We start from the raw sequence: 18,958 nt of genomic DNA, 5'->3' as shown, positions 1-18,958 counted from the left end.
TTCACTTTTCACTTGTCCCCCCCTTCCCTGCAGCGAAGGGAGTGATCCGGCCCGAGGGTGCCTGGTCCTGGGTCCCAGTGGGACAGCGCCCTCTGGGGGTCTTTCTGAGCACAGAGCGCGGGGGCCAAAGGACAGCAGGCCCAGGCTCCCCGCCTTCCTTCCTATGGGGTCACGGAGGACATGCCGGGCCTGCCGGAGGGGATGAGGTGTGGACACCGGGTCCTCTCGCCCCGCCCACCGTGCCAAACAGAACGGCTCCGCCCACCCGTCAGAGGCCTGGAGACTCAGAAAGAAGTCCACCAGTGATTCCGGAGTTGAACAGCCTGAAGGAGGGCCCTCCCCTCCCCGTACTCCTCCCCCCCCTCACACACACACACAGGGGTTTCCAGCTCGGCTGCCCGGGCCCCGGTGAAGGGGAGCAGGACGGTGGGTTGGCCAGAGGTGGTTGATGTGGGGAAAGGGGGCTGGCAAAGGGACGGCAGCACGCTCACCACCCCGGCCTCTTCGCCAGCTGCCCCCTTGTTATGTCCCCCGCAGGGAGGCGTCCGCCCATTTTCCTCGGTAGCAAAGGGAGGGCAGGTGCCCACAATCCCGGTCAGGGCCCCTCTGGGCACCCGGACGGACAGGTGCCGGAAGGATCCCCACCCCTCGGACTGGCCCAGCCGGCCTCCGGCCAGAGCCCAGGCGGCAGGGAGAGCGGACCGAAGGCTGGACTTGTGCCCTGGGAGCCGAGGCCCAGTGCCTGGACCACAGCCCACGTGAAATGATCCGGTTCCTCCCCCCGTTTCATTACAGTCCCACCCGCACCCAGGGGCTGGCTTTAAAATTTTTTTTTTCAGGTTCAGTGCTTTTACCAATAATAGCTGCCATTTACCAAGCTCCTGCCAGGGTGGCGTCAGTAGGTGCTGGAAGCCCATTTCACAGAGGAGAGCGCCAGCCTCCAGGGAAGCAAAGTGTGCACATGGCACAGCTGGGGCTTGAGCCTAGGCCCAACCTTCTCTCTGGGGCCTCCGCATTTGGCTCAGGGCAGCGGTCGGCAAACTCCTCAGCCCACGGAGCCAAAGACCAACAGCACAACGATTGGCATTTCTCTGGAGGGCCACATTTTTTAAGCGTAAACTTCTTCTAACGCCACGTCTTCAACACAGACTCGCCCAGGCCGTGGTGTTTTGTGGAAGAGCCACACTCCAGGGGCCAGAGAGCCGCCTGCGGCTCGAAAGCCGCCGTTTGCCGACCACGGGCCCGGGGTGTTGGCTTTCTGTCCCAGGCCGGGCACCTGACCGTGGTGAACGGCGCCCTGCGGGCTCCGGCTCCGGAGAAATCAAACCCGAGCGGCCGAGGAGCGATCCCTGCCGGCTTCCTTCCTGGGAACAGCCTGTCCCCTCGGAGCCTCTCGGCTCAGGCTGAGCCCCGCCTGGCAGCCCGCCCCCGGGGCTCTGCTGAAACCCTGCCTCCCCACCGCGGCCCCAAGCCGGCTTCTCCGAGAGCCCTCCCTGCTCAGCGCCGGGTTCCGCCTGCCCGCACCCCCAGGAGCTGGGAGTGGGGAGCTGGGAGCTGGGAGCTGGGAGCTGGCCGGGGGCAGGCCCGCCTGCTCACACGGTGCCGTGACCTCCCACAGGGGGGACAGGTCTCCCCCTCTCTGCACGCCCCACGGGGCTCTGCACACGCGCAGGCTTGGAGGTCAAGCCCACAGGCTCCTGGAACGGCGGTGGCCGGTGTCGCAGGTGGCGGTGCCAACGTAGCAGGTGCCTCCGAGGGCACCCAGTGCCGCCAGCTGCCCTCACCCGCGCCAGGACGCGGCACGCCAGGGTCCAGGCGACTGAGGCCCGGTCGCTCTCCTCTTCCCGAAGCAGCCAGCCCGCCGGCTCCTCCCCCTCTCCCGCACGGCCTCTGCCTCAGTTTCCCATGCTGTGTGCCCTGCGGCTGTGCTGGAGACCCCTCTGGGCCAGGCCTCCTCCGTCCTCAGGGCTGGTTCGGAGGCGGCTCTGCCCCTGGAGCGGCCGGCCAGGCTCCCAGGATCCCCCTGTGCAGCCGCCTCCAGCACGGCTGGTCACATTCTTCCAGATGGGGCACACGCCCAGCCAAGCCCCGCATCCCCAGCCCCGGGGGCCCTGTGCCGGGGAAGACACCCTCGGGGGCCAGCCCTGCAGCCCCAGCCCCTGCCCCCCACCCCCGCACCCTCCTGCCCCGGAGGCCTGCTCCCCCTGAAGGAAGCCGCCATCACACAGGGGGCACCCGGGCCACCAGGGGCCGCACAGGCCAGGGAAGGTCTTAGCCTGGGAATCTGGGGGCCCCGGCTCTCCCGGCACCCACAAGCCGCCCTGAGGGAAGGGACGGGGCCGCAGCCAGAGGCTCCGTCTGCCCCAGGGGTGGCACACGCCTCCCGCCACCTCCCTGGATGCGGAAGGACCCGGGCACCCTCTGCTCCTGGCACAAGGCACCAGCCCAGCCTTCTGCCCAGGAGGCCCAGGCGCCCCCAGGGTGGGTCCCACACGTCTGCTCACACAGCCAAACCCCTGGCCGTGGGGAGAAACAGCAAGGACCGGGCTCCGGCCGGGCCCCCTCAGCACCCATGTCCACGGACACCCCGCTCCTGCGCTGGCCTCAGGTGAAAACAACTCCTCTGAACAACCTTCTCACCACCCACCCCGGAGCCCCAGCGGGTAGGATGAGCTACACAGGCAGGACGGCCCGGCCGCTGGTTCTGAGTCCAGCGGAGCCCATGGCACACCGCACACATCACTCAGCACACAGAACACACTAGGAACACAGAGCACTCAGCACTCAGCACACTTAGCACACACAACACACACAGCACACACAGCACACTGCATACACTGCACACACCGAGCACACTCAGCACACAGAACATACAGCACACACAACACACAACACACACAAAGCACACAGAACACACTAGGAACACACAGCACTCAGCACTTAGCACACTTAGCACACTTAGCACACACAACACACACAGCACACACAGCACACCGCATACACTGCACACACTGAGCACACTCAGCACACAGAACATACAGCACACACAGAGCACACACAGCACTCAGCACACACAGCACACACGCAGCACACACACAGCACACACACAGAGCACACACACAGCACACAGCACACACAGCACACACAGCACACAGCACACTTAGCACACACAGCACACACAGCACACTGCATACACTGCACACACCGAGCACACTCAGCACACAGAACATACAGCACACACAACACACAACACACACAAAGCACACATAACACACTAGGAACACACAGCACTCAGCACTCAGCACACTTAGCACACACAACACACACAGCACACACAGCACACCGCATACACTGCACACACTGAGCACACTCAGCACACAGAACATACAGCACACACAGAGCGCACAGAGCACACACAGCACTCAGCACACACAGCACTCAGCACACACACAGCACACACACAACACACACAGAGCACACACACAACACACACAGGGCACACACACAGCACACAGCACACACAAAGCACACATAACACACACAGCACACACAGCACTCAGCACTCGGACACTCCGCTCGGAGCCCCTCGCCCACACAGACAGTGCGAGGCCCCGCACAGGCTGGGGAGCAGGCCCTCCACACGCCCGGGCCCCGTCTCGGGGTCTGTTTTCTCTCCAAAGCAAAGGAACGCCTCACTGATGCCTCAGTGGTTCTAAATCCTCTGTAGTCACAGCCTCCGGAACAGGAGCCCAGGAGCAGCTGTCCCCTAACGGACACCTGTCAGCACACACTGTCCCGCGGCCCAGGGCCCCCTCTGGGGGTCGGCAGCTCACAGGGGCCCCACAGCCCTTACCCACGACCACGGCGAGTCCGATTCCGGGGGGCTCTTGTCGGGCGGGGACTCCGAGCTGGAGCCGCTGGTGTCGCCCTGCTCCTCCATGGCCGGCCCTCGGGAAGCCCCCCTCACCACACTCCGAGCTCTGGGGGCGGGGGGCGCTCTGCGGTGGCCGGCGGCTCCTCGGGGAGCAGGAGCCGGGAGACACTGCCCGGCAGGCGCTCCCTCAGCCCAGGAGCCGGGCCAAGTCACAAGGCCGGAGGGAGCAGGCTGGATTGCAGGCCTCCCCCGCCGGGACGGCTGGCTCACAGCACGAGACACCCAGGCCCAGAGCACGCAGCCGGGGGGCCAGCGTTCGGGGCGAGGGGCAGGGGGCAGCGGGCAGGACCCTGCTGGCCGCCATCAGGCCGTCCTCGGGCTGGAGGAGGTCTGGGCCAGAGCCCCCAGGGTCACCAGCCTGAAGGTCAGGCAGGGATTCAGACCGGAGGGATCTAATCTGATGGGAGAGGCGGGGGGCACATGTGCCGGGGGCAGGACACCTCCCAAAAGGCTGAGGGAGAGCACGCCAGGGCTCTGGGGACCTCCCTGTCCCCCTCCCCCGCCCCCCAAGCTGCCGCCACCCCTGGGGAAGTCAGGGGTGCGGGTCAGCAGCCACCACCGCACCGCACAGCGCTCAGCTACCCGCTACCCGCTGGCTCAGAGAAGCCCCTCCCGGGTCCCCAAACCCCCCCCAGCCAGGCCCCTCCTCCCGGGGCCCTGACCACATCATCCCTCCCCAACCCAGTGGTGAGAGGAGTGCCGGCAAACACGGGCGACGTCAGTGTGTCGCTCACACAATGGCCCTGAGTCCCTCCCTGTGCGGGGCCAGTGGCTTCGGGTCCTGCGTCCAGTGAGGGCACAGAAGTCCTTGATCCCCTCCCCAGCCTCAGACACCACACCTGGTCCTGGCCGTACAGGCCTTCCTCACCTGGGCAAGCGCAGTGTCAGGAGGGACCAACAGGCACAGCCTCGAAGCTAGGTGCCCGCCCCACTCCCGGACCAGCTCCCACCCCCTCCCCCCGGACCAGCTCCCACCCACTCCCAGACCAGCTCCCACCCCCCTGCCCCTGGACCAGCTCCCACCCACTCCCGGACCAGCTCCCCGCCCACCCCGACCAGCTCCCACCCCTCACCTGGACCAGCTCCTCCTCCCCCGCCCCCAACCAGCTCCCACCCACTCCCGGACCAGCTCCCCCCACCCCCGACCAGCTCCCACCACCCCCCCCGCACCAGCTCCTACCCACCCCCCGCACCAGCTCCCCGCCCCCCCGCACCAGCTCCCACCCCTCCCCTGGACCAGCTCCCCCTCCCCCCCGACCAGCTCCCACCCACTCCCGGACCAGCTCCCACCACCCCCTCCCCGATCAGCTCCCCCTCACCCCCTCCCGACCAGCTCCCACCCCTCCCCGGATCAGCTCCCCTCCCGCCCCCCCAGCTCCCCCACCCCACCCCCCGACCAGGTCCGGACGCCCTGCTCAGCCTGAGGTGCCAGGAGAACACGGCACAGGAAGACACTTCTGCTGAGCAGTGTCACCGCCACTCTTGCAGTTCTTAATTCGTCCTGTGAAGCTATTTTAAGAATCTCAGTGACAGGACCGAGTGGTGACACCTGCCGCACTCAGCGTTCAGCCAGAAGCCAGGTGGCGGCCAGGACGGCACATGGGCAGCTGCTCTGATCACGGCAGACCCTCCCCGGTGTCTCTGTGCGGCCTCCGGAGAGAGGGGGACAGGGGGGCGCAGGGCTCAGCGTCCTGGGCCGGCAGTGCTTTCACAGCCCTGAGGGCACCGTGTGCCGGAGATGGGGCAGGAGGCGGAGCAGGAGGCAGCTGATCTGCCTCCTGCCGTACGCAGGGCTGCAGGGCTGCGGAGAGCCGCACCGGGCCTGGGACACACGGGCATGGGACGGGATGCGAGCGGTGACAGCCTCCCAGGGTGGACCTCTGCGTCCGAGTCACAGCCCTGGGCTCTCTTTCGGCCTGACTCGGGCCTTTAGAAGCTGCCCTGACTCAGGGCGGGCCGCTCAGCCTCAGGAGCCCTGGCCTCCTTACCTGGGAAACACGGGGACAGAAACAGTGTCCCTCTCAGGGGGGTGCGGTGGGGACACGAGGCCTCGCACCTCGACACCATGCCTGGCGCCGCTCGGCCTTCACGAAGCAGTAGCAGCCAGGAATCCTCGCAGTCGCGCTGAGGCAGGCTGGAGTGGCTCCATTTCACAGACAGCAAAACTGAGCCTCCGTTTTACTTTGGGTTTCCATCGGCTGCAGACTCCCACCTTCTCCTGCAGCAGGGCTGGCTCCCAGGAGTCCGTCAACGCCCTGGGGGACCAGGGGACCAGACTGGTGGCCTTCCCCTGAAACACTCCCGCCCTGTCCCCTCCCCACCCCCTGCTCCCAGCACAGAGCCTGGAGCCCCCGGGAGCCCCCAAGAGCACTTTGGGGTTTGCCCTTTCTAAACCTTCTAAAGCTCATGCGACGGCCTCTTCCCAGAATGCCCCTCCCCGCCTCGCTCCCTCTTCCCACGTGCCCGCTTCCTGGGCCCAGGTGAGACCCTCCGCAGCCTTCCCCGGCCTCCGCATCCCTGATGGCTGCTCCGTCCTCCGGCCTTTCGGGGAGAGGACGCGGTTGGCCGGACGTTTCTGATCCCTGCCAGTGGTTTTCCGCTCCCCTTCTCAAGGTCAAGGCCATCATTCCCCAGAAGCAGAGGTGGGAGGAGAACTCAGAGGCTCGCCTGGCCGAAGGGGTGGAGCTCAGAGGCCGCCCCGCCCACTCCCCTTAGCGGACACGAAGTGACAGGGAGAGCCCTGGGTTCGTGAATCGGCATCGCTAAGGGGAGTTCCCTGAGCTCATGACTCAGCATCCCTGAGAGGAGAACTCTGAGTTCAAGACTCAGCATCCCAGCTGGGGAACTCCCTGGGTTCATGACTCAGCATCTCTGATGGGAGCTCCCTGGGTTCATGACTCAGCATCCAGAGGGGAACTCCCTGAATTTATGACTCAGCATCCCTGAGGGGAGTTCCCTGGGCTCATGACTCAGCATCCAGAGGGGAACTCCCTGAATTCATGACTCAGCATCTCTGAGGGGAACTCCCTGGGCTCATGACTCAGCATCCCAGCCGCCTCGGGGGCTCTTGGAACAGGATCCAGCCCGACTCACCCTGAGTTCCGTGAGGAGGACACAGCATGGGAAAAGTCACATCAGGCTCTTTTTCAATTAATAAACTAAATGATTTGTGTGTTTTTCACCAGTGGCTTTTTGGAGCAGTTGAGGCTCACAGAAAAACTGAGCTGAGAGTTCCCCTAGGTCCCTGTTCCCACACCGAGACAACCCTCCCCCCATCAACATCCTGCATCACAGTGGACCGTTTGTTACAACTAACGAACTGGCAATGACAAGACGTTTTCACCCCAAGCCCATACTCTACACTAGGGCTCACTCCTCGTGCTGTACTTTCCATGGCCTTCTAAAAAAAAAAAAAATACATTTTTATTTATTTCAGAGAGGAAGGGAGAGGGAGAGATAGAGATAGAAACATCAATGATGAGAATCATGGATCGGGTGCCTCCTGCACGCCCCCTATGGGAGATCAAGCCTGCAACCCAGACATGTGCCCTGACCAGGAATCGAACCGTGGCTCCTGGTTCATAGGTAGATGCTCAACCACTGAGCCACCTGGCTGGGCCATTCTATGGTTTTGACAACTGTCTAATGACAGAGAGCCATCATCGGAGTACCTTCCAGAGTAGCTTCACCGCCCTAAAAATCCTGTGCTCACCTCACCACCTGGCCCAGCTCCCTGTCTTTTCGTGGCTCCATAGCTCATTTCTTTTTGATGCTGAGCATCTTCCATTGTGTGGAAGGCCCTAGTGCATTCATCCACCCACCTGCAGAAGGCCATCTCGGCTGCCTGCAGGTTTGGGCAACTGTGAACAAATCTGCTGCACACATCTGTGTGAGTTTGTGTTTGCTTAGGGCTCCCTCGGGGAGCTCCCCAGGTCTCCAGGCCCTGAGAAGGGAGCGGAGACTGAGGCAGGGGGTGGAGACCAGCAGCCCGAGGGGGGCCCAGCCCCAGCCCAGCCCAGCGATGAACCTGGACTTCCGGCTGATGTGGGCACGCCCTCTGGGCACCTAGCTCCATTGCTCATCTTGGCTCTAGGCTGGGAGCAGTGCGCTGTCCACACCCGTGGTGCTGAAGCCGTGGACACGGCCCCAGGCAGCTGCGCTGCCTCATGCTCGGCCCTGCTCTCTACACTGCTGCTGCTGCTGCTGCTGCTAGTGACGATGGCGATGATGGCGAAGAGCCTGTATTTCCCACAAACCTCCTCACAGAAGCCCCTTTCAGCTTTAGCCACGGGGGGGCTCCGAGCACCCCGAGAGCCACCGTCCCGCGTGGCACGCTCCTTCGTACATGCCCAGCCACGGTCCCCTCCATGCCCACCTGTCTGCCTTCTCTCTCAGCGACTCTTCCTTGTGTTACTCTGCCCCTCCAGTGTGGGGTCAGTCTTCCTTCCTTTCCAAAACTCTTTTCTGTCATGCTGTCTGGTTATTAGTAGGCAACCCTAGAAAGCACTGGCCACACAGCTTCCGCTCAAAAGGACGTCCATACCCCCAGAGAAACAAACGTGTAAGTTTTACTTGTAAGACTGGAACCAACAAGGATATTCGCTTGGGGTGGTTTGGGGTTGTTTTTTTTTTTTTCAGTTTAATAAAATGGGGAGAACAGAACAAAGTTGCATATGTACAAAAGACAAATGTAATTAAAGGTATGTTTTTATTCCAAAATAGGAACAATGGCATGTACAAAGGGATGATTTCATAAACGTAGCTCTAAATCTCATACTCATGGGCTTTTATTTCCTAGGGGGGAAAGGGCTGGCGTTCTTTGGTATCATCTTGTAAAATAGCGTCTTCTTGCACCGTTATCCAGGAGAGTGCTTATAAAAAGCCTCAGACCGGCACAGGACCACGCATTCCAGGATCGGCTTTTCAGGCCGCTCCAAGGGCGGGGGGTGCGGGGAAGATGAACTCGGGGACCCGAGTCCAGCAGTGGGACTCGCCCTCCTCCAGTGCTGCACTCTCCACACCGCCCTTCTCGTCCTTCAGATGGAGAGTAAGTCCACCCACCCACGCCGGCTGCGGGATCATCGCTGTGGCCGACGCCTGGCCTGGAGGCAGTGCTGGTACAAATTTTATAAATCTTTCCAATCTTTCCAAAAACCGGAACTTTTTTAAAACGCCGCAGGACGCAGGGAAAAACTGTTAGAAATCGGGACTGTCCCGCCAAAAGCGGGACGATTTGGTCACCTTAAAAGCATCTGGCCCTGGCCTGTGGGCTCAGCTGGTTGGGCACCATCCCATGCAGCGAAAGGTTGCCGGTTCAATTCCCGGTCAGGGCACATGCCCAGGTTGCAGGCTCGATCCCTGCTCTCACATCGATGTTTCTCTCTCCCCTCCTGTGGGAAGCCGCCCACGGCCCTCACCAGCAGAGAGGCGTGGACAAGGGACGGGGGGGCCGGTCAACCTTGAAGCTCTGAAAGTGGGTGGATGCCAGGGAGCCCTCCGCCCAGTCTAGTTCAGACAATGGCAGCTGAAGCTACTGCCACCTTCTGGTTTTATAAATTTTTGCTGGTTGGCTATTATTGGAATTGCCTGCCTAGAGGCTACGAGTGGATCCCATAGTCTTAATAAAAGGGACATTAAGGCCAGAGCGGGTAGATCCTTCCCCTTGAGTTGGGCTCCCTCCTGGCCCCAATATTTCCAAGTTAATATTTTCTAGTCTCTTTCATTTGTGTGCGGCCTCCTCCAGAGCCCGAACCCTGAACCTGAACCCTGAACCGCAGGAGTTGTGGGGGTGACTAGCACCCTACTGCCTGCCTCTCTCTCAAAATCAAAGTACTTTTAAAAAAATCGTTCTGGCAGTAAGTGAACGTGGATCATGGAACATCCCTGCTGCCCTCTGTCTGTCCCCCGGCCTCTCGGGTCAGAGGGAAAAGTGAAGCTGTTTAAGGAACTGAAAACGGAGCTTCAGAAAACTACGGCGGGAAGTCTAGCCCTCCCCGAGCTGTGCACGTGTCCCTTTGGCTGTCTGCACTGCTGGTTTCAAGTAAACCGTTTGGTCCTCTTGCCCTTGTGAGGCGGGTCCTGTGTCTGCAGGTCAACCCCCCCCCTGTGTCCCGGTCTCCCTCCTGCAATCTTTTAAAGAGAAGAGGTCCTCCTCCCTTTTGCCCTCTCCTATCTGAACAGACTCGTCTTCGCTCTGAAGTAAAACCACGGGTTGCACTTGCTTCAAGTCGATGCCTTTGGGCCTTTCAGAAAGCAGCCTTCCAGGCAGGGACACAGTTCTCATCCCGGGACCCGCTGTTGTTTTTCGGTTTGTTTTGTCTCTCCCTTGCCTCCAGCCTTTACGGCGAGAGCGTTCTTCTTTAAAGTATTGCTTTGTGGTGGACGGAGAGGAAAACTCCGCGGCCCCCATCCTCCCCGTCGCCGGGAACACTGGCCCCTCTGGGAGAGGGTCCGAGAGGCCTGGAGCTGGAGAAAAGGCAGGCGCGTCCATGGAAGCACGAGGCTGGCACCGCAGGAGGCGGAGCTTTGTTCTTCATGAGACGGGCGTGGACGGGGCCCAGGCGGTGCGGCCGGCCGGCCCGGAGGGCGGGTGTGCGTGGCCGACGCTCGCACCCAGAGGCCGTCCCGCTCTGAGTCTCCGTCGCCCCTGGGCTCGGGCGCCACGGGGAATCGCCAGGCACTGTCCGGGGCGCATTCCCGTTCCAGCTCCCCGGCTCTCCTCCGCCAGCCTCAGCAGCACGAGGCTGCGAGGCCCCTCCTCCCGGGGGCCCGGGGCGCCCCTCAGACGTGCCGCCCCGTGAGGAAGAAGAGGGGCCGGTCCTCCTGGGCGTTGGCCGTCTGGAACTCGTCCCGCAGGCGGAACTGCCACTCGTCCTCCAGCTCCAGGCGCACCACCGTCTGGCGCAGCGAGTTGCGGTCCTGGCAGATCACGCACAGGGTGGCCCCTGCACGGACAGCAGCAGGGGGAGGCGTGTGAAGGCACGGGGCGAGCGCACCCCGCGGACACCGCCCGCCCGGACCCTGCCGGCTCGCAGAGAGAAAGAGGCAGCCCTGACTGGTGTGGCTGGGTGGATAGAGCATCAGCCTGTGGACTGAAGGGTCCCGGGTTCGATTCCGGTCAAGGGCATGGACCTTGGTTGCGGGCACATCCCCAGTAGGGGGCGTGCAGGAGGCCGCTGATCGATGATTCTCTCTCATCAATGTTTCTAACTCTCTATCCCTCTCACTTCCTCTCTGTAACAAAATCAATAAAATACATTAAAAAAAAAAAAAGGAGCACATCTCTGCCTTTTGCCTAAGAGAAAGGATGTGTCTCCTCTCCAGCAAACACGCCGGGGAGTGTGGGGGAGGGGGACACCCCAGAACCCTCCTGGACGTTCCTGCTGGTGTCGGTCCCACTCTGAGCCCCCGTGCACCCCCTGAGGAAGGACTATGACCAGGAGGCAGCGGGGCCAAGCACGGGAGCCGGTCCGGGCGGCGGAGGGGGCGCACCTTTCAGGAAGCGGAACTTCTTCAGGAAGCCGGCGCCCACGAAGGAGTCGCAGAGGTAGAGCAGGAGCCCGCTGAACGTGGCGTCGGCGCAGCTGACGTTCAGGGAGTGCGGCCGGGAGCTCACGTAGCACACGGAGATCTGGAAGACAGCGGGGGCCGCTCCCGTGACGGCTCAGCCATGCCGCGCCATGCCACGGCCTCGCAGCCAACGTGCCCACCCTCGGCCACGCTCAGGTTTTGGGGGACCAGAAACAATGTTGTTTTATTGTTTCCAAATCGACAGCCGAACACTCAATTCCCAGAGGTTTACCCGGATTTATCTATGCATTGACGAACCGGAGAACCAGAAATGTTTTGGCACTTAGCCAGTACGGCTCCGTGGTTGAACATCGACCAGGAGGTCATGGCTGAATTCCCAGTCAGGGCCCAGCCCCGGGCTGTGGGTTTGATACCCAGCAGGGGGCATGCAGGAAGCAGCTGTTCAATGATCCCCTCTCATCACTGTTTCTCTCTCTCTGAAATCAATAATATATATATATATTATGTTGTTATCAGCGTTGGGTTTGATTCCCAGCGGATTATATTGGGGCAAACCATTCACGTGCTCTCCTGTGGCTACATGAACACACGTGTACCAGATCTGAGACGGACTGGCATGATTTGAAATGGCTGCACCTGCCGGGTCAGCGCTGGAGGACCTGAAACTTACCGTGTTTCCCCGAAAATAAGACATCCTCCGAAAATAAGACCTAGCACATGGAAAGATAAGACATCCCCTGAAAATAAGACCTAGCGCAACTTTGGGAGAAAAAAATTAATATAAGACACTGTCTTATTTCCGGGGAAACAGGGTAGCACCAGTGGGAAAACCGATGGAAGGCTCCTGAGGCTGGAACCGGTGCAGAGGCCCCTGTGCTGTGCAATCCCTGTTCTTACTGTGATGGAACCGGTCAGGCTGCCCAGGGGGAATGGATGATCCCTCATTCTTTTTAAAAAAAATATATTTTATTGAGTTTTTACAGAGAGGAAGGGAGAGGGAGAGAAAGAAACATCAATGAGAGAGAAACATCAATCAGCTGCCTCCTGCACACACACACACACACACACACACACACACACACGGGATGTGCCTGCAACCAAGGTCCATGCCCCTGACCGGAACTGAACCTGGGACCCTTCAGTCTGCAGGCCGAGGCTCTATCCACTGAGCCACACCGTTTTGGCCTCCTGGTCCTAACAAGTAAGCGGTTACTGGGCTCTGAAACAAACACCCTCTCAGCCTCTGTGTCACCAGCCGGGAAGGGGGCTTCCCGGGGGGGGGATGGGGGGGGCCGGGCCGCGGGCGCGGGCTTACCTGGGGGCCCAGGTTCAGGTAGCAGTCCACCAGCAGCACGGGGTGGCCGTGGCTGTGCAGGGACAGCGGGAAGAAGCGGTGGCTGTGGTGCTGCAGGAACCGCTCCAGCAGCAGCTGCGCAGGGGCCGCCAGCGCCGGGTGCTTGCTGTCGGGCGCGCAGATGTACTGGGCGGGCACCACGGCCACGGGGCTGTCCGACACCTGCGAGGGGAGGCGGCGTCAGCACCCCGGCCCCCCGCAGAGAAGGGCCCCCCCAACGCTGTGAGGATGCCAGGCCGGGGGTCCGGCCACGAAGAGGGGCCCCGTGGCGGCACTGCGAGCTGAAAGCCCACCAGCCTGGACAACCAAGGTCTGTGTTTGGAAACATCAGGTTGCCGAAGCCGGTTTGGCTCAGTGGTAGAGCCTCGGCCTGCGGACTGAAAGGTCCCAGGTTCGATTCCAGTCAAGGGCATGTACGTTGGTTGCGGGCACATCCCCGGTGGGGGGTGTGCAAGAGGCAGCTGGTCGATGTTTCTCTCTCATCGACGTTTCTAGCTCTCTATCCCTCTCCCTTCCTCTCTGTGAAAAATCAATAAAATACATTTAATAAATAAAATAAAGAAACATCAGGTCCCACCCAAGGGGGCAGGTGATGACCGGCCGATGCGACCAGGGAAAACTGTCGGCATTGACCTTGCCACGTAGGACGGTGGCTGTCTGGTCGAGAAAAGTGCCTGGGTGGGTCCGGCCAGACTGCCCGGGGGGGGGGAGGGGACATGGGCGGCTGGCTGGCCTGCCTGCTGGTAAAACTCCTGGTCGAGGAGACAATTTGCATATTAGCCTTTTATTCTATAGGGTAGACACTGGGCGGCCAGACGATGATGCGTTCAGAGATCACCACCATCTGGCCACTCCGTGTATAATCAATGCACCACTAAACCTAAAGGGGGAAATAAGACTGCGCTCAAAACAGAAACGAAGGTGACTCCATCAGAGAGATGGCACCCACCTAGCTCCCAGCTTTATGAATCTATTTCTGCCTCTTCTCTCTTTCTTTCTCTAATTTCTTAATCCCCAGCTCCTCCCCTCAGGAACCTTTCGTTTTTCCATGCGGGACGTGGAAAAAGGAGAAACACCACATTAAAAAAAAAAAAAAAAAAAAAAAAAAAAACAGAAACGAAGATAGAACACCTGGTAGTTAAAGAATGCTCCTGAGGGAATGAAAGGAAAGATGGGTTTTCACGGCGCCTGGCCCACGCCCTCGGCCACGGCCTCGGCCACGCACAGTGGCGGCGATGCAGGAGGCCCAGTGCCTGCCCACGGCCACGGCCACGGCCACGCACCTTGGCGGCGATGCGGAAGGCCCGGTGCCCGCCCACGGCCACGGCCACGGCCACGCACCTTGGCGGCGATGCGGAAGGCCCGGTGCCCGCCCACGGCCACGGCCACGGCCACGCACCTTGGCGGCGATGCGGAAGGCCCGGTGCCCGCCCACGGCCACGGCCACGGCCACGCACCTTGGCGGCGATGCGGAAGGCCCGGTGCCCGCCCACGGCGATCTGCTTCTTCATGACGCTGAAGCGGTTGAAGCGGCACAGCAGGAGGCCGGCGCTGTGCACCCGCAGGTTGAAGTCCACGTCGTCGCACAGGAACCTGCGAGGGGCCGGGGGAGGGGCAGCTCGCACCGGGCGCCCTCACCCCCCAGGCCGTGGCACCTGTGCCTGCTACCGGGGCGACAGGGGGGCAGGCTCCGCCCTCCCTGCAGATCCTCCCCCGGAGCAGAGGCCGGCAAACAGACCGCCGGCTGCGAGGTGTGGGCACAGGAGCGGGCGTCCCTCAGGCTACGCTACAGAGGGAGCGCCACCCGTGCAAGGAAAAGGAAGGAAAGAAAAAGAAGAAGAAAAAAAAACAGGACAGGGAAGGGAAGGGAAGGGAAGGGAAGGGAAGGGAAGGGAAGGGAAGGGAAGGGAAGGGAAGGGAAGGGAAGGGGCGTCAACCTAGGGTCCGGGTGGTCCCGGTTTGATTCCTGTTGCAGGCTGAATCCCCCGTGTGGGGCTCATTGCTGTTTCTCTCCCCCCCCCCCTTCCTCTCTGAAATCAGTAAAAGCACATAAAGCTGACAGCAGGGCCCAGGCTGGTGCTATGGCGGGAGGCCTCTGGCTCCGTGGCCTACAGGGCAGCGGAGAGGGGGCTGTCGGCCAGGCCCGGCTGCCCCTCCGGAGGGAGGAGGGGGAGGGGGGGAAGGGGAGGAAGGGTGAGGGAGGAGGGAGGAGGGGGAGGGGGAGGGGGGAGGGGGAGGGGGCAGGGGAGGGAGAGGGAGGGAGAGGGCTGCACCCTGCGGCTGGAGCCGGGGGCCGCGGCCGGCGCTCACCGGTTCTGGTTGTACTGCACGTTCTGGGTGAGGTCCACGTTGAGGACGATGAAGTCGTGGACGTGGCAGCGGGAGAAGGGCTCGCGCACGGCGCGGCCGCCGGCCCTGCTGGACCACTTGCGCAGGCCGATGAGGGCGTAGTGCGTGATGTTGGGCGCCGCCTCGATGTGCTGCATGATGTGCTTCAGGGACACGTTCCTCTCCGACCAGGAGAACTCCCTGCTCGGAGGGGCGGGGGAGGGAGAGGGACACCCAGGCTGACGTGTAAACCCGGGCAAGGCCTTCTGGACTGCCCCCTGCTGACACCCTATACGCCAGGCTCCCTGACCGAGTGCCCTGGGGTCCCCGCGGGGCGGAAGGGTCCCCGCTGGAGAGCCCGCCCTGCCTCACCGGCTCCTCTCGCCGCCGCCGTCCACGTCCACCACGTTCCACATGACGCAGGAGTCGTCGGAGATCACGATGAAGGGCCAGATGTCCTGCGGCTTGATGCCCAGCTCCTCCTGCCGGCTGCGCTCCAGCTCCAGGTTGTGGTAGGACAGCTCCTTGATCAGGAAGTGGGCGGCGCCTGCAGCGGCAGAGCCACCGCTGACCACCCACCCCACCCCCACCCCGGTCCGCCGGGCCCCCACCCCCACCCCCACCCCCACCCCCACCCCCACCCCGGTCCGCCGGGCCCCCACCCAGCCAGAGAGCCACCGCTAACCACCCACCCCACCCCCACCCCCACCCCGGTCCGCCGGGCCCCCACCCCCACCCCCACCCCCACCCCCACCCCACCCCCACCCCCACCCCCATCCCACCCCCACCCCCACCCCCACCCCACCCCCACCCCCACCCCCACCCCGGTCCGCCAGGCCCCCACCCAGCCAGAGAGCCACCGCGACCACCCACCCCCACCCCCACCCCCACCCCCACCCAGCCAGAGAGCCACCGCGACCACCCACCCCCACCACCACCCCCACCCCCACCCCCACCCCGGTCCGCCGGGCCCCCACCCAGCCAGAGAGCCACCGCGACCACCCACCCCCACCCCCATCCCCACCCCCACCCCGGTCCGCCAGGCCCCCACCCAGCCAGAGAGCCACCGCTGACCACCCACCCCCACCACCACCCCCACCCCCACCCCGGTCCGCCAGGCCCCCACCCAGCCAGAGAGCCACCGCTGACCACCCCACCCCCACCCCCAACCCCACCCCCACCCCGGTCCGCCAGGCCCCCACCCAGCCAGAGAGCCACCGCTGACCACCCACCCCCACCCCCAACCCCACCCCCACCCTGGTCCGCCAGGCCCCCACCCAGCCAGAGAGCCACCGCTGACCACCCACCCCCACCACCACCCCCACCCCGGTCCGCCGGGCCCCCACCCAGCCAAGCCGGGGCAGAGGGGGTGCTGCTCACCGAGCCTGCACCCCCAGACCCCCAGTCCCTACAGTCCTCACCCACACCCCTCGTCCACTCCCTTAGCTGCTGATTTGGAAGAGGAAATTCTAGAGGAGAAAACACCTCCCATTTGCACGTACATCTGTCTGTTTATCCTCGCTTTTCTTTTTTTTATTTAATTTTATTTCTGTATTTATTCTTAAAAATATATTCTTATTTTACTTATTTCAGAGAGGAAAGGAGAGAGAGAGATAGAAGCATCAATGATGAGAGAGAACTGTTGATGAGCTCAAAATCTGGGCATGTGCCCTTGACCAGAATCAAACCTGAGACCCTTCAGTCCGCAGGCCTGTCCACTGAGCCACACCAGCTAGGGCTCTTCCTCTTTTTAAAACTTTATTGTTGAAAGTATTAAATATATCCCCTTTTATTCCCCATCGGCCCCATCCAGCCCGCCCCCGCCCCCGCCCCAGGCCCTCAGCACCCACAGCCGATCAATGTTTCTCTCTCTCCCTCTCCCCACCTCTCCCCACCTCTCTGAAGTCCATAAAAAAGAAAACACAAAAAAAACATATATAGCCAAAACCGGTTTGGCTCAGTGGTAGAGGGTCGGTCTGCAGACTGAAAGGTCCCGGGTTCAATTCCGGTCAAGGGCATGTACCTTGGTTGCGGGCACATCCCCGGTAGTGGGTGTGCAAGAGGCAGCTGGTCGATGTTTCTCTCTCATCGACGTTTCTAGCTCTCTATCCCTCTCCCTTCCTCTCTGTAAAAAAATCAATAAAATGTATTTTTATAAAAACACATATATATGTACGCATACACACGTATATAAAAGTGAATCATACATATTCATATGTGTGAATTACATGTATGAATACATATAACCCACTTTTTTAAGCCGACAGGCCTGGTGGGAACTGCGGAAGGCCGTCAGTTCCAGAACACTCTCCGGGCCTGGGCCCCGGGACGCGCGGAGGGGCGGCCTACCCACGCCGGCGCTGTTGAAGACGCGGGGCAGCACCAGCATGATGTGGTTGGGCCAGCACTTCTTGTACGCGGGCACCTCGCACTCCCTGACCACCAGCACGTGCAGGTGGCTGGCGCCGTCCATGGCGTGGTACAGGTTGAGGAGCCCGTGCTCGTGGCGGCCGGTGGTCGGCGTGAAGGTCGGGCTCTTGATGCCCTCGTGGCTCTGGCGCAGAAGCAGGGGGGGGGGGGTGTTTCTCAGCGTGGGCACCGCCGCTCCCCTCCCTCTGACACGTCCCTCCCGTCCTCCATGGACCCAGCTCGGCCCCGGGACTTGCTTTTATGGATAAAACGCAGTAAAGCCGAAACCGGTTTGGCTCAGTGGATAGAGCGTCGGCTTGGGGACTGGAAGGTCCCGGGTTCGATTCCGGTCAAGGGCATGTACCTTGGTTGCGGGCACATCCCCAGTAGGGGGCGTGCAAGAGGCAGCTGGTCGATGATTCTCTCTCATCGATGTTTCTAGCTCTCTATCCCTCTCTCTTCCTCTCTGTAAAAAAAAAAAAAATATATATATACATATATATATATATATATATATATATATATATTGATTTTTTTTTTAAATTGACTCTCAAAAGAAATTGCAATCATTGTGCTGTTGATATTGAACTCTGCTGACCAGTGAGTTTGCCGACCCCGGGCCTGGGTGAACGGGTGGGGAAGCGGAGGCTCAGGGACCTCGGCACGTCCCGGTAGCACAGTCTGGAAACCCCAGACCAAGGCTCCAACTTCACGCTGGGGGTCCCCACAGCCCTGACGTTCCCAGCCGCCGCCTCCTCCAAGGCCAGTGACCGCACGGTCGCTCCGCCGGCCCCACCTGCCCTGGGCCTCCCGCTCAGCGGCCCCCGGCCACCCCGGCCAGACCCCTCCCACCCCGGGCCCGAGGCCGGTACCGTGTCGGTGACCAGGGGCAGCCGCATGCTCTCCAGCTGGCCTCCGGGCTGGCTGAAGACGAAGTGGTGCTCCTTGGACTTGGGGATGATGAAGTGCAGCTGGATCTCCTCTCCTAGCATGGAGTAAGAGAAGGCAAAGGCGTGCAGGGAGGACTCATAGAGCTGGGGTGCGGGGAGAGGACAGAGCCGGCGTCAGCGTCCGGCAGGCCCTCCCCGAGCCCCCCGCCCGCCGGGCCCGCCGGCGCCGGCCACGGCCACCTCTGCCCGCAGCGCGAGGAGCCCGCGCCCCCGGCTTCCAGAACGTTCCACCCCCCTCGGGGACGGACACGGAGCCGGGCGACGATGGGGCTGGCCCGGGAAGCAGGGCGTGCGGAGGCGCCGCCTACCTGGCAGCGGGGGTGGAAGCCCATGTACTGGTGGCACTGCTCGCAGTGGTGGTAGGTGTTGTGGGCCGCGTACTGGGACAGCCGCATCTGAGCCGTCCGCCGCCGCGCGAACGGGTCCTCGGGCTTCCGGGGCGGCGCCCTGTCT

General features: G+C 62.1%; 2 protein-coding genes across 13 annotated transcripts in view; both read right to left on the bottom strand.

Moving 5' to 3' along the window:
- Positions 1-4,528, bottom strand: part of LPIN1 (lipin 1) — a 63,288-nt gene extending 58,760 nt beyond the window's left edge. For both annotated transcript variants that reach the window (XM_084900071.1, XM_084900072.1), the window contains exon 1: positions 3,854-4,528. In XM_084900071.1, the coding sequence (XP_084756197.1) occupies positions 3,854-3,940 (87 nt within the window). In that variant the 5' untranslated portion in view covers positions 3,941-4,528. The remainder of the gene's footprint in view (positions 1-3,853) is intronic.
- A 5,202-nt stretch (positions 4,529-9,730) lies between these two features.
- GREB1 (growth regulating estrogen receptor binding 1) overlaps positions 9,731-18,958 on the bottom strand; it is a 68,657-nt gene continuing 59,429 nt past the window's right edge. For 6 of the 11 annotated variants that reach the window (XM_084900043.1, XM_084900044.1, XM_084900045.1 and 3 more), the window contains exons 25-33: positions 18,814-18,952; positions 18,428-18,540; positions 17,496-17,700; positions 15,519-15,693; positions 15,129-15,347; positions 14,276-14,411; positions 12,780-12,980; positions 11,426-11,564; positions 9,731-10,878 (exon numbers count right to left, since the gene is read on the bottom strand). In XM_084900043.1, the coding sequence (XP_084756169.1) occupies positions 10,467-10,878; positions 11,426-11,564; positions 12,780-12,980; positions 14,276-14,411; positions 15,129-15,347; positions 15,519-15,693; positions 17,496-17,700; positions 18,428-18,540; positions 18,814-18,952 (1,739 nt within the window). In that variant the 3' untranslated portion in view covers positions 9,731-10,466. Of the gene's footprint in view, positions 10,879-11,425; positions 11,565-12,779; positions 12,981-14,275; positions 14,412-15,128; positions 15,348-15,518; positions 15,694-17,495; positions 17,701-18,427; positions 18,590-18,813; positions 18,957-18,958 lie in introns of those variants that run through there. The other 5 variants (XM_084900048.1, XM_084900049.1, XM_084900042.1 and 2 more) reach the window with 3 other exon arrangements.

This window comes from Pipistrellus hanaki (assembly GCF_964339955.1).
Source record: "Pipistrellus hanaki genome assembly, chromosome: 12".
NCBI lineage: Eukaryota > Metazoa > Chordata > Mammalia > Chiroptera > Vespertilionidae > Pipistrellus > Pipistrellus hanaki.
The sequence above is the reverse complement of the archived record's forward strand: the minus strand, read 5'-3'. Positions and strand labels throughout refer to the sequence as shown.